The following is a 13,284-nucleotide window of genomic DNA, read 5'->3' as shown; positions in this document are numbered from 1 at the left end:
GTGAAAACTGAGACAGACCAAATTAACTATTATGTAACAGGAACTTATTTGAACTGTAGCAAACCAACAGACTTAGATTCATTCAAACACTGAATGAGCCATATGAGATACTTTGTTCCCTAGTTAATTTTGACCTGGAAATTTGATGCAAAAACCTGACTTCTGTGGTCTTTTGTTTCCTCTCACCTAAGGTGGAGGGAGGGGAACCTGTTGCCCTTGGCAATTTATGCAGATTGCCCTCTCCCCACCAATGGATGTGGGCTAAATCTCCTCTAGAGTATTCAGGGAGCTCAGGAAGGTGGGGCTACCCTTTAATGGCCTGAGTCAGTTCCCCACCCAGGGGGTACAGAAGAATGGGGGAAGGGAGAGCAAGGGGGGCAGAGAAGGAGAGTTTCCAGTTTTAAACTTTTAGCTGTTAACCTGGGAAATGAGGGAGAAGCCCTCACTTCTACAAGGCAGAGGAACACAGAGAGTCAGTGTCCCCTTCAGTATGATTTTATCTCAGCCAGACCAATAAGGTCTTCTTCTCTGCACAGTCCCGTGGGCTTTTCGGGATCTTAAGGGTGGTCACCCGTGGAGCCACAGACTCGAACTCAGCAGGTGAGCCAGACCGAGCTGCACATTTACACTCACACACCAGAGGTTACTACATTCCCTCCCATAGGCTTTCCAGACAAGACCAAAAACAATGACAATAACAACTGGACAAACAAGTACAGAAGTGGCCACAAAACAGGTGTTTACAGATTTACTAAAGGGCCTACCGACATCTTGGTGTGGCCTTGGGGCGGAAATCATGACTCCAGACTTCCACTTAATACCCCAGACAAAAGCACATGTGCATTTAAAATTCAAATGATAAACTAGCTTATTTCTAGAGGTTCTAACAAGTGACTTTTACAGATTACTGGCGCCATTTTCAGGGTGGCAGAAAAGACAAGAGTGCCTTCCCAGCTCCCAAAACCAGATATCCTTGGGAGTGCCTTTTCTCTTAGCCCCTGAGGCTGGGAGGAGACAATGAGGCATATCACACCCAAGTAGGTGCAGAAACAAAGAATGCGAGGGGAAGCCAGAAATGTTACTGAAGAGCTTCAATACTTTTGGTTTCTCCTGCGGCAGTAATTTTTGCCGCTAGTATCCTAGGAGAAAGAAAACATTTTAACCAGGGCAAGGAGATGGAAGGTTGCATCTTCTGGCCTTCCAATGTTGAAGGTCAGCCATTTGTTCCTGCAAAAAAAGATCTAGGGGTTTGAAGTAGATTGTTCCATGTCCTCGTCAGTCAGAGTCACAATCAAAATTACACTTAGATGCACAGCAAACAGATAATTACACTTTGCCTTTGTCCCGGTGAGGACTCACACTTTGCCTCCCTCCCGAGGAGGACTTAGACAAACGCACAGAGACCTAATGGAGTCTCGCTGCTGCCACCAGCGAAACCCCCTGCAGGCGAACCAGCTCTCCGGCCTCTCTGGCCTCCCGGTGGGATCCTAGACCCCACTCACCTACTTCAGACAGGTGAGCCGGCTCTCTGGCCTCCCGGTGGGGTCCTAGACCCCACTCACCTACTTCAGACAGGTGAGCCGGCTCTCCGGCCTCCCGGTGGGGTCCTAGACCCCACTCACCTACTTCAGACAGGTGAGCTGGCTCTCTGGCCTCCCGGTGGGGTCCTAGACCCCACTCACCTATTTCAGACGGGTGAGCCGGCTCTCCGGCCTCCTGGTGGGGTCCTACAGCCCACTCACCGAATTCAGAGTGGGTCCGAGATGTCTCTTGGCACCCACGGTCCCGAGCTTCCACGGCGCGTCTGCCTCGCCCCCTTGGGACCCCACTGAGGTCTTTTCGGCCACCTCCCACCTAGGCCCTGCGCACACAAAGAACTGACCAGACAAACAAGAAAGACTTAGACACAGACTGACAAGAAAATGAGTGCACTCACCAGCCAGCGATTAGGCCCAACGTGTCAGGGTCCCAGGAGCTCTGAGGGGGGATATCCCAGGAGAGCCCCCATATGTTATGGCCAGATTTTAATATTGCCTCCAAAAACCAGAGATTACCTGGGAGACCGAAGCACGCGTGCAAAAGCAAAGGGCTTTATTATGAATTTAGGCCCGGCCAGCCTAAACTCGGGCTCACAGACTTCAACAACACACTGGATCCACACGGAGTGAGCCTATTAGTACCTTTTAAAATTATTTTTTAAAATATCCTTTAAACACTAGTTGTCCTTCAGTTCTCAGGGAAAATGTGTAGGTTATATTTTATATGTACATATTTATATTAACTTAATTTGGTATAAGTTTTGTATCTATTTTTCATCTTTTTGTCTCATAGGTAAGCTATTATCTTCCTCTACTTTTCCACTTATTTTCCAGTATTTCAGTTGAACATTTATAAAGGGGTACTGTGCAGGGGGTGTAAAGAATAAATCCTCAAGGAAGCTTAAAGATAGGAGGGGGGAATGATAGATACATAAGTTTGATAGTGTGCGTAAATAGGTTTTAAAATTTTATTGAAGGGTCCAAAATAAAATCTAGGTGTTTCGGCTGTTTCCTCTCTTGCTAGGGTCCTGTATTAATAGGAAGTTCTCAGGGTGGTGTCAACATTGAAGATGTGGCTGCTGAGACTCCTGAAGCCATAGTTAAAGAACCTATTGATATTGTAGAAGGCATCAAAAAGGAGCAAGCTGTCCGGGTATGTTTTATTCTTAAAAATTTCTATCTAGCTTTATTGGATAATTGTAATACTTAAAAAAAGAAAGAGAATTAACTTTGTATAAGTGAAGTGATTGACAAAACTTAAAAAAATTTTTTAGTGTCAATGTATGTTAATATCTTGTTTGAAATAGAAGCTTTTAGAAGTATCTACAATATTTTCCTTTATATTTTCTATAAATATTCTAATATCTGTCTTTAAAGGGTTAGGATTATTTTAATTAACCCCTGTACCATTGTCATACCTAGTAAAATTAATAATTCCCTACAATCATTCAAATTCCCTTGTCTCAGGTTTTTCTTTTTTTTCTTTTGCTTTTATAATTTGTCTGAGTTTGGATCCATCTAAGGTCTTACATTGCTATTGGTTATTGTCTCATATATCTTTTTGTAATTTGTAGGTTTTCTTTCCCTCACTCCCTTTATCCTTCTTTTGTTTGTTGATGAAACTGGGGTGATTATGCTTTATTGTTTATCATAGTCTGGATTTTACATACCCATGGTAGCATTTTATGTTCCAATCTCCCCTTTATTTCCTATAAATTATATGGAATGGTAGGGACGCTGTCTTATATATCCCTATGATCAGTGATTTTTTTGGAGGGAAGTGGTTGATGGATACTTTTGAGAATCTGATGAAAACTATGGGCTTTTAGTGTCTGCACATAAAGAATAAATTTTGCCTACAATTTAACTATTTTTCTATACTGTCTTTTTTTGTGTGCTTCTTCCTCCATTTCTATCGACCACTGCCTCCAAAAAACCCACCCATGAAGTTTAATACCCTAGCCTGTGAGAGTTGATTGATAAGGTTGGTGATACTGCTATTAAATTAAATTGTTTAGTTTGGATATGAAAAATAAGTGATCCATCTTAAAAGAAAAGCTTGAATGTTAAAGTTTGAATGAAATTAGCATGTTTTAGTGAGAAACTGTCAAAATAAGTTTACAATATTGAAGTACAGTAGAGCAGAAATTTTTGACTAGCACAAAAGTTTAAGGAGATAGTGAAATTACCCTAGTAAAGTCGTTTAAGCAAGAGAATGGTGTATAAATGTTTAAAGGAAACAGAGACATGATTCATTAGGTAGTTATGTGAGGGTGATGGCTGGACAGTTAAATTTAGATGAGAAAGAATACTTGATTTCTAAGAACACTTGAAGGAATAATCTACTAAGATTAGAGTTTTTTGAGTCAAGAGCAGAAATACTGCCTAGCACAGTGTTTGGCCAATTAATGTCTTTCTGGGTTGATCAGAATTCTGCTGCAGTTCTCAAATGTTTAGATCTAAAATGGTGGATTATAACCTAGTGAAAATCCTTCTTAATGAAGTAATATTTAATTTGTCCCTCATTTATTATTCTTTATATGAAATAAGTCTTAACTGAAACTAACATTTCTTAGGCTGATTATTCTCTTTATTTTTTACTTTTTGTAAAAATCATCTTAAAGAATTTAAGAATTTTCTGCAGTTAAAATTCAAATGCCTTAAATAGGGGTTAGAAAAGAGGAAAACCTCCTTGTTAGTGTTTTTGAGCAATGGCAGCAGTTAGAATAAACATCCAGATAGGGAGCTTCTATATCAGTGACTCAGAATTGCTTATGGAACTTAAAAAAATTATGAATGGCTTGATACACTGTCGGACTTGTGAGCCAGAACTTCTAGGTTGGGAGCTTGTATGTATGTTTTTAAAAAAGCTCTTCAGGTGTATAGTTAGGAATCTCTGCTCAAGACTGCAAACTCCTCTATTAGAACAGAAGCTTATGTACCTGTATCTTTTGGGCCAATCTCATATTAGATACTCTGTAGATTTTTAAATGAATGGCAGACTGGTTTGACAGAATGTGTCCTAATTGCTTGGTAGGCACTCTTTATAAATTACTTAAAAGGTAAAATCAAATGATTTAATATTTTTGCTATCATTTGGACCATGGGGATTTTCAGTCCACCTTTTATATGTCTTTTAATAAAATATAAGCCTCTTTCAGTTTAGAGTTGCTATATGGCTTAGAGGCAATGTTGAGGCAATGGAATAAACACTGGGACTGGAATCTAGGCAGAACTTGACTTCTCTGAATCTCTTTCTCATTTGTAAAATGGCCGTACTACTTGTCTTGTGAGAATTTTGAATCAAAAGTTTTGCTGAACCATTTAGTAGTAGTAGCTGCTATTTCAGTCGTTCATGTTTGACTACAAATGATTCCTGCTTATTTAAATGATAAGCTATAAGGTTTTTTATTTACAATAATTTAATGTTGATTGGACATATACAACATGCTGCTAATCAAGAGACAAATTGATTTCAGCTTGCACAGAAGATGGGATTTCCACCTAATATTGTGGATTCTGCAGCAGAAAATATGATCAAACTTTACAACCTTTTCCTGAAATATGATGCAACTATGGTAGAAATAAATCCGATGGTAGAAGATTCAGATGGAGCTGGTAAGGTTATCTTTTTTTTTTTAACACTGATTATGTATTTATCCACAAATGTATGCTTCAGTAAGGAAGTTGAATTCATAAGGAAGTGAACTCATTCCTATGTAGACACTTATTTTATAATAAATTGAATGTGAACAAATATTAAAGATAAGTACCTCTTAAAAAAACACCTAAAATATACACTTATGTACACACAGGGTGGTTTAAGCTGCACTATTCAGTATGGAGGCTACCAGCCACATGTGGCAATTAAAATTAATTAAAATGATATATGATTAAAATATCACTTAGCCGAACTAATTACATTTCAACTGCTCAGTAGCACATGTGGTTATCATATTAGATAGCAGACATATAGAATATTGCCATCATTGCAGAAAGTTCTTTTGGGCAGTGCTGATTAGAGTAATCAGCATGGTAGTGAGTAAATGGCAGTAGTTTTGAGGAATTAGCCATCTTAGTCTCCCACAAGTTTCAGTCTTTAGCGTTGTCATGGATCTTTACTATACAAAGGGTAGACTCTGGTACTTGATTCCTTTTAATATTTTTATCCAACAGAGAAGTAAGATTAGCCTGTCACTCTGACACCTTTAATTTTGCATATATTTAAAGGTAAATCAGATTCTGAATGATCACACCTTCCATGTATAGCCATTTAAAAAATATAAGTTGCATTATTGTAGCCTAAATTTTTCTTGCTACTTTATATTAACTATATTACTTGATTTTGTTTCAAGTCACTTTGGACATTTGAATCTGTTAAGCATTTATAGATCATCTTTCACTTGTATATGTATAATTAGTTACATTATTTATTGTAGAAATTAATTTTTAGCTTGTTTGTATGATTGTATAAAGAAGAATGAGTAAATTCTATGGTGCTCATAGAGATAGTTTATAAAACTAAAAAATGAGATTTTTTTCAATAGTAAAGGCTGCTGCACATTTTCAAAATGAAATGTTCAGTGAAGGAGAATTATTTGTGTAAAAGTTTTTATTTATTTATTTATGTAATAATAACATTGAAAGCAAAACTCCTGAATTACTTTCAGCTGTGAAATTCTACAGCCATATTCTGTTGCTGAGAGAATGTCTTTATTCTCTTAAAAACCATTTTTTCCCTTTGTATTTTAGTGTATCTTTTCTTTGTATGCATTTCTATATATTTTGAAGGAGTTTCTCTTTTTTTCTCTTCTGATTAAGGGCATTTTATATTTATTACAGAAAATTTGCAAAGTACCAAGAAGCATAGGTAGGTTTGAAAAAACTCCTGTAACCTCATTACCTACCATCCTTTTTATTTTTTTAAGTTTATTTATTATTTATTTTGGGAGAGAGATAGACCAGGTGGGGATGAACAGAGAGGGAGGGAGAGAGAGAACCCCAAATTGGCTCCACACTGTCAGCATGGATATATATTTGTATATAAATCTTTCATATAGATTCTTAGAAGTAGAATTTAGGGATTGAGAGTAATGGTATTTTAACATTTGTTTGACTATTGGGGCAGGATAATAACATTTGGAGATATATTTTGCCAGATTGTTGTCTGGAAAAGTTGTTCTAACATACAGAGTATGCATTTCAGTGCCTACTTGTGCCAGAAGTGAGTGTTACCTTGGTTTTAAATTCTGTCAAACTGCTAGTCAGGACATCGTGTCTTATTTTTCAATTCTTTGATTATCTGTGATGTTGAGAATTTTTCATGTTTATCGGACATACATTTTCCTCAGTAGACTGCAAAGTTTCTGTTGATGTCCTTTGGTAACCGTGTTAGTTTCCAGTGGTTGCTGTAACAAATTACTACAAACTAGTAAGTGGTTAAAAAACCAGATACTACTTTCAGAGTTTTGGAAGGCAGAAGTCCAAAATTAGTGTCATAGAATTCAAGGTGCTCTCTCTAGAGGCTCTAGGGAAGCCTCCATTCTTTGCTTTTTATAACTTGTGGTATTCTGTGATTTGTGATCACCATTTCAGTCTGCTTCTTGGTCCATTGCCTATTCCTCTTCTGTGTGTATCCAATTTCCCTCTGCCTGTCTCTTAAACAGACACTTGTGATGTAATTTAGGGCCATTCCAGATAAGCCAGAATAATCTTCTCCTTTCAAGATCCTTATTTTAATCACATCTGTAAAAATTTTAACATAAGGTAACATTCACAGGTTTTAATGTATCGTTGGGTGGCCATTATTCAGCTTATTATAGTACTCAAAGGAAAATGGATAGTTTTTCTTATTAATTTGATAAGGTCTGTGGCAAGAGGCACGGGCTGGCTAGCCAATGACGGGTAAGAGAGGCCTTACCATCCTTTCCACCCAAGCAGCTGAAATCTTTGCGGCTTTCAACAAAGGTCTTTATTTATTGAAAATTTATTTTGAGAGTATTTTTGATTTGAAGAATATTTTTACTGGACGTAGAAATCTAGCTTGATACCTCTGTTTTTTTTCCTTTCAAATACTTTTTCCTGTCCCATTCTTCCTTCTCCTTCCAATATTATGTATTGGATAACTTCATACTGTTTACCAGGTCACTTTCCCCCCCCGCCCCAGAGTGGATAACTTGTTTGTTTATCTTAAAGTTCATTGACATATCTCTAATAAATATGTTGTTAAGCCCATCCAGTGAATTTTTCATTAGGTATTATACTTTTTAATTCTAGATTTTCCTTTTTATAGTTTTATTTGCTACTAAGGTACCTATCTGTTCCTTTATTATGGCCATATTTTTCTTTAAATCCTTAAACATATTTCATCCAGGGCCGGAGACGCAGGCCCAGATCCTTAAACATATTTCAAATAAATTTCACAGTCCTCTGATTCTAAATCTGGATCGTTTGGGGTTTGTTTTTTCTTGACTCCTTTTTCTTTTTACCATTGGTCACATTTTACTATTTTTCTTTCATGGATCTAGTAATTTTTAGTTGTATCTGGACATTTTGTAAAATATGGTGTAGAGACGAAATTCTTCTATCTTCCTCTGGAAGAATGTTGATTTTTATTGTTATTTGTAGTTAATTTAGCTGGACTTGAAACTTTGTTTCATGTTGGGCAGGCTTCTGGACTGAAACTGATGACTTCTTTCAGCCTTTTACAAGTATGACAAGGAGAATGTTGTAGTTATATTGGAGAGAGGAAGGCATAAAGCACTGAAAGGTGAAGTTGGGAGATGTGACCTTCATATGAGTCATTTTGGTAGAGTGCTGGAGGTAAAACCTGATTAGAATGAATTTAAGGGAGGATTGCAGGAGAGAAAGTTGTACAATGAGTTTAGGCAAAGGGGCTGGCAGATGTAAATATTTTAGGTTTTGTAGGCCACAAATGCTGCTTTTCTTTATATTTTTGTTCTTCTTTCTTTTCTCTACTTTCTTCTTCAGAACCCATTAACATATGTAAAAATGTGAAACCCATTCTTTGCTCACAGGCAATACCAAATAGGCATGGGCCATATTGGTTTTTTTTGCTGACCCTTGGTTTAAGCAGACAGTTTGTTCAAGGACTTTTGCTGTATATGAAGAGAAGGGCAAGGGGGAAGAGGTGGTGAAATATTTTTTTCTTTTTTTTTTTAAGGTGGGAAAAATAACAGCATTTTTACAAGTTGTTGGGATTTAGCTAGTAGGTAAATGGGGGCACTTTATAATGCAGGAAAGGTAGAATTGTTGGAACAATGACTTTGAGTAAATGAGAGGCATTGGGGTCCAGGGTACAACTGAAGGGGTTAGCTAGGTACATGGATGGCTAATTTTAAAACAAATTTTAAGTGTTTTTGAAGTGGGGTGTTTTTCCTCTCTTTTATCTGTTATCATCTGCCTAGTGTGGATGTAGGACTACTAACTTCAGTGGAGCAGTTTCAATTCCCAAATATTCTTTTTAAATAAACAGTTTGAACACATTATGAACATAAATTGAAATACTTCCATTAAGTAACAAAACCTAAATTTCCCCTAAACTAAGAACTATTATTGGTTAGTTTCTTGTGTCTGTCTTAAAATTAAGTTCACTTTCTTTTTCTTCCTTCACAGTGCTGTGCATGGATGCAAAGATCAATTTTGACTCTAATTCAGCTTATCGTCAGAAAAAAATCTTTGACTTACAGGACTGGACCCAGGAAGATGAAAGGGACAAAGATGCAGCTAAGGCAGATCTCAACTACATTGGCCTTGATGGAAATATAGGCTGTCTAGGTACTGCGTGTTGTTACGCTGAAGTTGGATTGGCTAAGCTAAGTTTCTTTTTTCTCTGGTGTGTTGCTTATGCAAATCATTTTCCCTTCTTGATAGTAAATGGTGCTGGTTTGGCTATGGCCACAATGGATATAATAAAACTTCATGGAGGGACGCCAGCGAACTTTCTTGATGTTGGTGGTGGTGCTACAGTCCATCAAGTAACAGAAGCATTTAAGCTGATCACTTCAGATAAAAAGGTAAGGTCGGGGCTTATGTTTTAAAATCTGAATGACAAGAAGTAACGATTAATTAGCAGATGTGGTCACTACAGTAGTAGAGCATTATAAATCAAAAGACATTGCTAGTTTGGCAAAACGCTCCTGAAATCAATGCAATAAAAGTTAACTAGAAAAGAAAGATAAAGTTTCCCGCTATAATTTAGAAAACAAGATGAAGATATATTAGATGGTATTAGGTAATACTATAAAAGGTAGTGATCTGGTGTGGATACCATTCCTGTGGAAAAATTCTGGAGATGTTAGTTGACCATAAAAGCCCAGAAGTCTCAAAAATCTACAAAGCTACAAAGAAGAAAATTAAAATTATTTTAAATTCTCTTCAGAGATAATTTTTGTTACTGTTGACTTGATCATTTTTTCTTGACTTGTTAATTCTTGTATATTTCACACAAACACACACACACACACACACACACACACACACGTAATTTTCTCATACTCACATTTCCTATTGTCCCCTCTCTCTGTCTGCTTATATATCTTTATAGAAACAACTTTATTAAGAAATAATTCACCTGTCATCTAGTTCACGCATTCATATATATCTCTCAAAATACATATTTTGAATTTTTGGCTAACATATTTTTTTAAATAGTTTATTATCAAATTGGTTTCCATATAACACCCAGTGCTCTTCCCCACAAATGCCCTCCTCCATTACCACCACCTCTTTTCTCTCTCTACCTCCCCCTTCAACCCTTGCTTCATTTCAGTATTCAGTAGTCTTTCAGGTTTTGTGTCCCTCTCTCTCCCCAACTCTCTTTCCCTCTTCCCCTCCCCATAGTCCTCCATTAGGTTTCTCCTGTTCTCCTGTTAGACCTCTGAGTGCAGACATACGGTATCTGTCCTTTTCTGCCTGACTTATTTCACTTTGGCTAACATATCTTGAACCACTTTTTGCATTCACTAAGGTGTGCTTGTAAAACACTCATTTTAATGTTTTCATAAATCTGTCATATATAGATATGCCATAAATTAGAACTCTGACTTTATAAATGACTATCAGAATACAGAGGATGTGAAACATGATCCAAAAGATAGACATATTATCAATCATTTTTTAAAGAAGTATATCTGCTATGTGGCCAATGTGGGTTTTATAAGACTTAATGGAAAAATAAGATAGTGGCTGCCATGAAACTAGTTTTACTGAATTTAGAACTGAGAATTCTTCATTGGTAAGGATAATTTCTTACTGTTTCATCTTCCTATGGCTGGAAAAATTCTTGGTACACATAGAGGTCACTGATAGGTATTTATTATTGATGATGCTGACAATGTACATTTTTATTTGTGCTGTTAGACTCTAGAATTGTTTTTAAAAATCTAATTTATCATTCTTTGAGCTTATAGAATTATGTGCTATATTTAGTTTTTATAAAAAACATTGACTAAAATGAGAAATAAAAGTGCTTTATTTCCCTGGTTTAATAACTATTCAAAAAAAGTTAACAAATCTTACTGGAACTGTATTTCTCTAGCTTCTTTTGGCACAAACTCTAAAAAGCAGAGTATTATCTAATTATTTACCTTTTGAGTACTTACTAATGTGAACTAGAATTCTAATTATTTTTCTAGGTATGGCTTTTAGGGTCAAGGTACAATCATAGAGAAGGGCATATGAAGCCTTTCAGTGTTGTGGGTTAACAGGAAGGGCATTGGATTTGGAAACAGGCCAGAACCCCAGGAGACAATGTAGATAGCAGTGAAGTAGCTGTATACTTATTATGTCTCTTAGTGTTGGACACTGTACTTGCATTTGGGAATTCATGGTCACTTTGCTCAAGGCATCTCTAGTCTGCCTGGGGTGATAAACTGAGTGTAGTGCTGTGGAAGAACAGAAGACAGAGCCAGTAACTGGGAGCATCAGGGTGGTCTTCACTGAATGAATGATTCCTTGAGCCGTCTTGAGAAATTGAATGAGTTAGGCAAGACAAAGAAATTACAAAGGCATATAGAGTCCAAAGAAGACCACTGTGTTTATGCAATGATAAGATGCTAATGTGTAAGAATATGCCATTATTAGATGAATGATTAATGTTGAAAATTGAGACCACACTGTAAAGATCTCTGTATCTGTAGTTAGGGAGTTTGGATTTTAACCCCTTATCATAGTCTATATGTATCGTGTGTGTGTGTGTGTGTATACATATATGTATATCTCCATCCCCTGCTTCTTTGTTTATTTATTAATTATATACATATATTTAAAAGAAGATAACTCTGCTATTATAGGGTGAAATGGAGAGATCAATTTGGTTGTTATACCTGCTTATTAAAAAATGTTAAGAGGTCTGGACAAAGGCAGTGTCAGTAAGAATAAAGCAAAGAAACCTGATTTAGAGGCATTTCTGAAATAGAATCATTAAATTCATTTTTTCCCTTTTTTTGTTGGGAGACCACGGAGAAGGGTTGGTTGGGTTAACTTTAGGACTTTTGGTTGGAGAGAATCACTGGGTAGTGATACCTTTTGTGCTGTCAGAGGCAAAGTAGAGAAATAGGTATTTCTGAATGAATGTGTTACTTTGGGTTGTGGTGACTGTATCTAGCAGTCAGTGGTAAGGATACTTTACTTCCTGTAATGGTTGGGTATATATTTGAGAGTCGTCACTACTTTGAGAAAAGTTTAAGTGTTAGGAGTTGGTGAGATGACCCATGTTAGTGAGATGAGGAAATGAAGAAATGGAACCTTCTATCCCCACTCCTTAACACCTGCCCCACCCCCGCTGAAATTGAAGGATTAAATAGAGAAGGAAGACCCAATAAAAGAGAAAAAAAAGAAACTGACAGTTGCAGATCAGGAGAAAGTGGTGACATCCAAGGGCAAGGTGGAGGGTTTTGAGAAGTAAGGAATGGGCAGTAGTGTCCATCTGTAGGAGTGATCAGGCGATCAGGCAGAGTAAGGACTGAACTGATGACTGGGAACCCTAGCAAGAATAGTAGGGGAGAGGGGGGCAGAGACCAGGTTGTAACAGTTTGAACTGTGATTGGGAATTGAGGGAATGGAGACATCCAGGGGAGATTACCTTTCCAGGATATTTTTTCTGAAAGGCACAGAAGAACAGTGTTAGCCGCTGAATGGAGGTGGTTAGTGTGTGTGTGTGTTTGCTTGTTTGTTTAGAAGACCAGGTAGGTGAACTGTTTCTAGCCGGAGAGAGAAGAGATTTGAGGATGAAGAAGAGAGTGAATATAATTAACGGAGTGAAGATCTGGAGGAGATACAACTCAGTAATAAAGGGATGAGATTAGTTTTCAACTCCTTCTTTGAGGTGTCATTGGAGAAAGGAAGATCATATGCTAAAAATTAGAGCCTTGAAGTGGGATAGGAGACTTAGGAGGAAAGTGAGAGGTTGGAGGCAGACCAGTAGAGAAAGGGTTGCTGATGAAGAAGAGTCATTGTGCTGCCCTTCAGGTTATAGTAGTGTATCAGGGTTGTTGTTTTGTTCTAATTGTTTTTGCTTTTCCTTGAAGTTGGAACAAGTACACTGATTGGTTGAAATCATCCAATAGCGCATTATTTGAAGGGATGGCAGAGGCATACTGGTCTTGACAGAGGAAAGGTATAGAGGAATTAGGAATGCAGTGAACAGTATCATTGGATTGCTGAGCCACAAGTTGTGGGCTCTGTAGTGAAGAAAGATCTGCTGAGAGCTGAGAGTCTGGGAAAT

General features: G+C 37.3%; 1 protein-coding gene across 1 annotated transcript in view; it reads left to right on the top strand.

Moving 5' to 3' along the window:
- SUCLA2 (succinate-CoA ligase ADP-forming beta subunit) overlaps window positions 1-13,284 on the top strand; it is a 47,335-nt gene that overhangs the window by 29,317 nt on the left and 4,734 nt on the right. Inside the window, exons 5-8 of the mRNA XM_029936741.1 lie at window positions 2,563-2,691; window positions 5,018-5,156; window positions 9,174-9,335; window positions 9,432-9,574. Coding sequence (XP_029792601.1) covers window positions 2,563-2,691; window positions 5,018-5,156; window positions 9,174-9,335; window positions 9,432-9,574 — 573 coding nt within the window. The remainder of the gene's footprint in view (window positions 1-2,562; window positions 2,692-5,017; window positions 5,157-9,173; window positions 9,336-9,431; window positions 9,575-13,284) is intronic.

Source organism: Suricata suricatta, chromosome 4 (assembly GCF_006229205.1).
Source record: "Suricata suricatta isolate VVHF042 chromosome 4, meerkat_22Aug2017_6uvM2_HiC, whole genome shotgun sequence".
NCBI classification, from domain to species: domain Eukaryota; kingdom Metazoa; phylum Chordata; class Mammalia; order Carnivora; family Herpestidae; genus Suricata; species Suricata suricatta.
The sequence above is the reverse complement of the archived record's forward strand: the minus strand, read 5'-3'. Positions and strand labels throughout refer to the sequence as shown.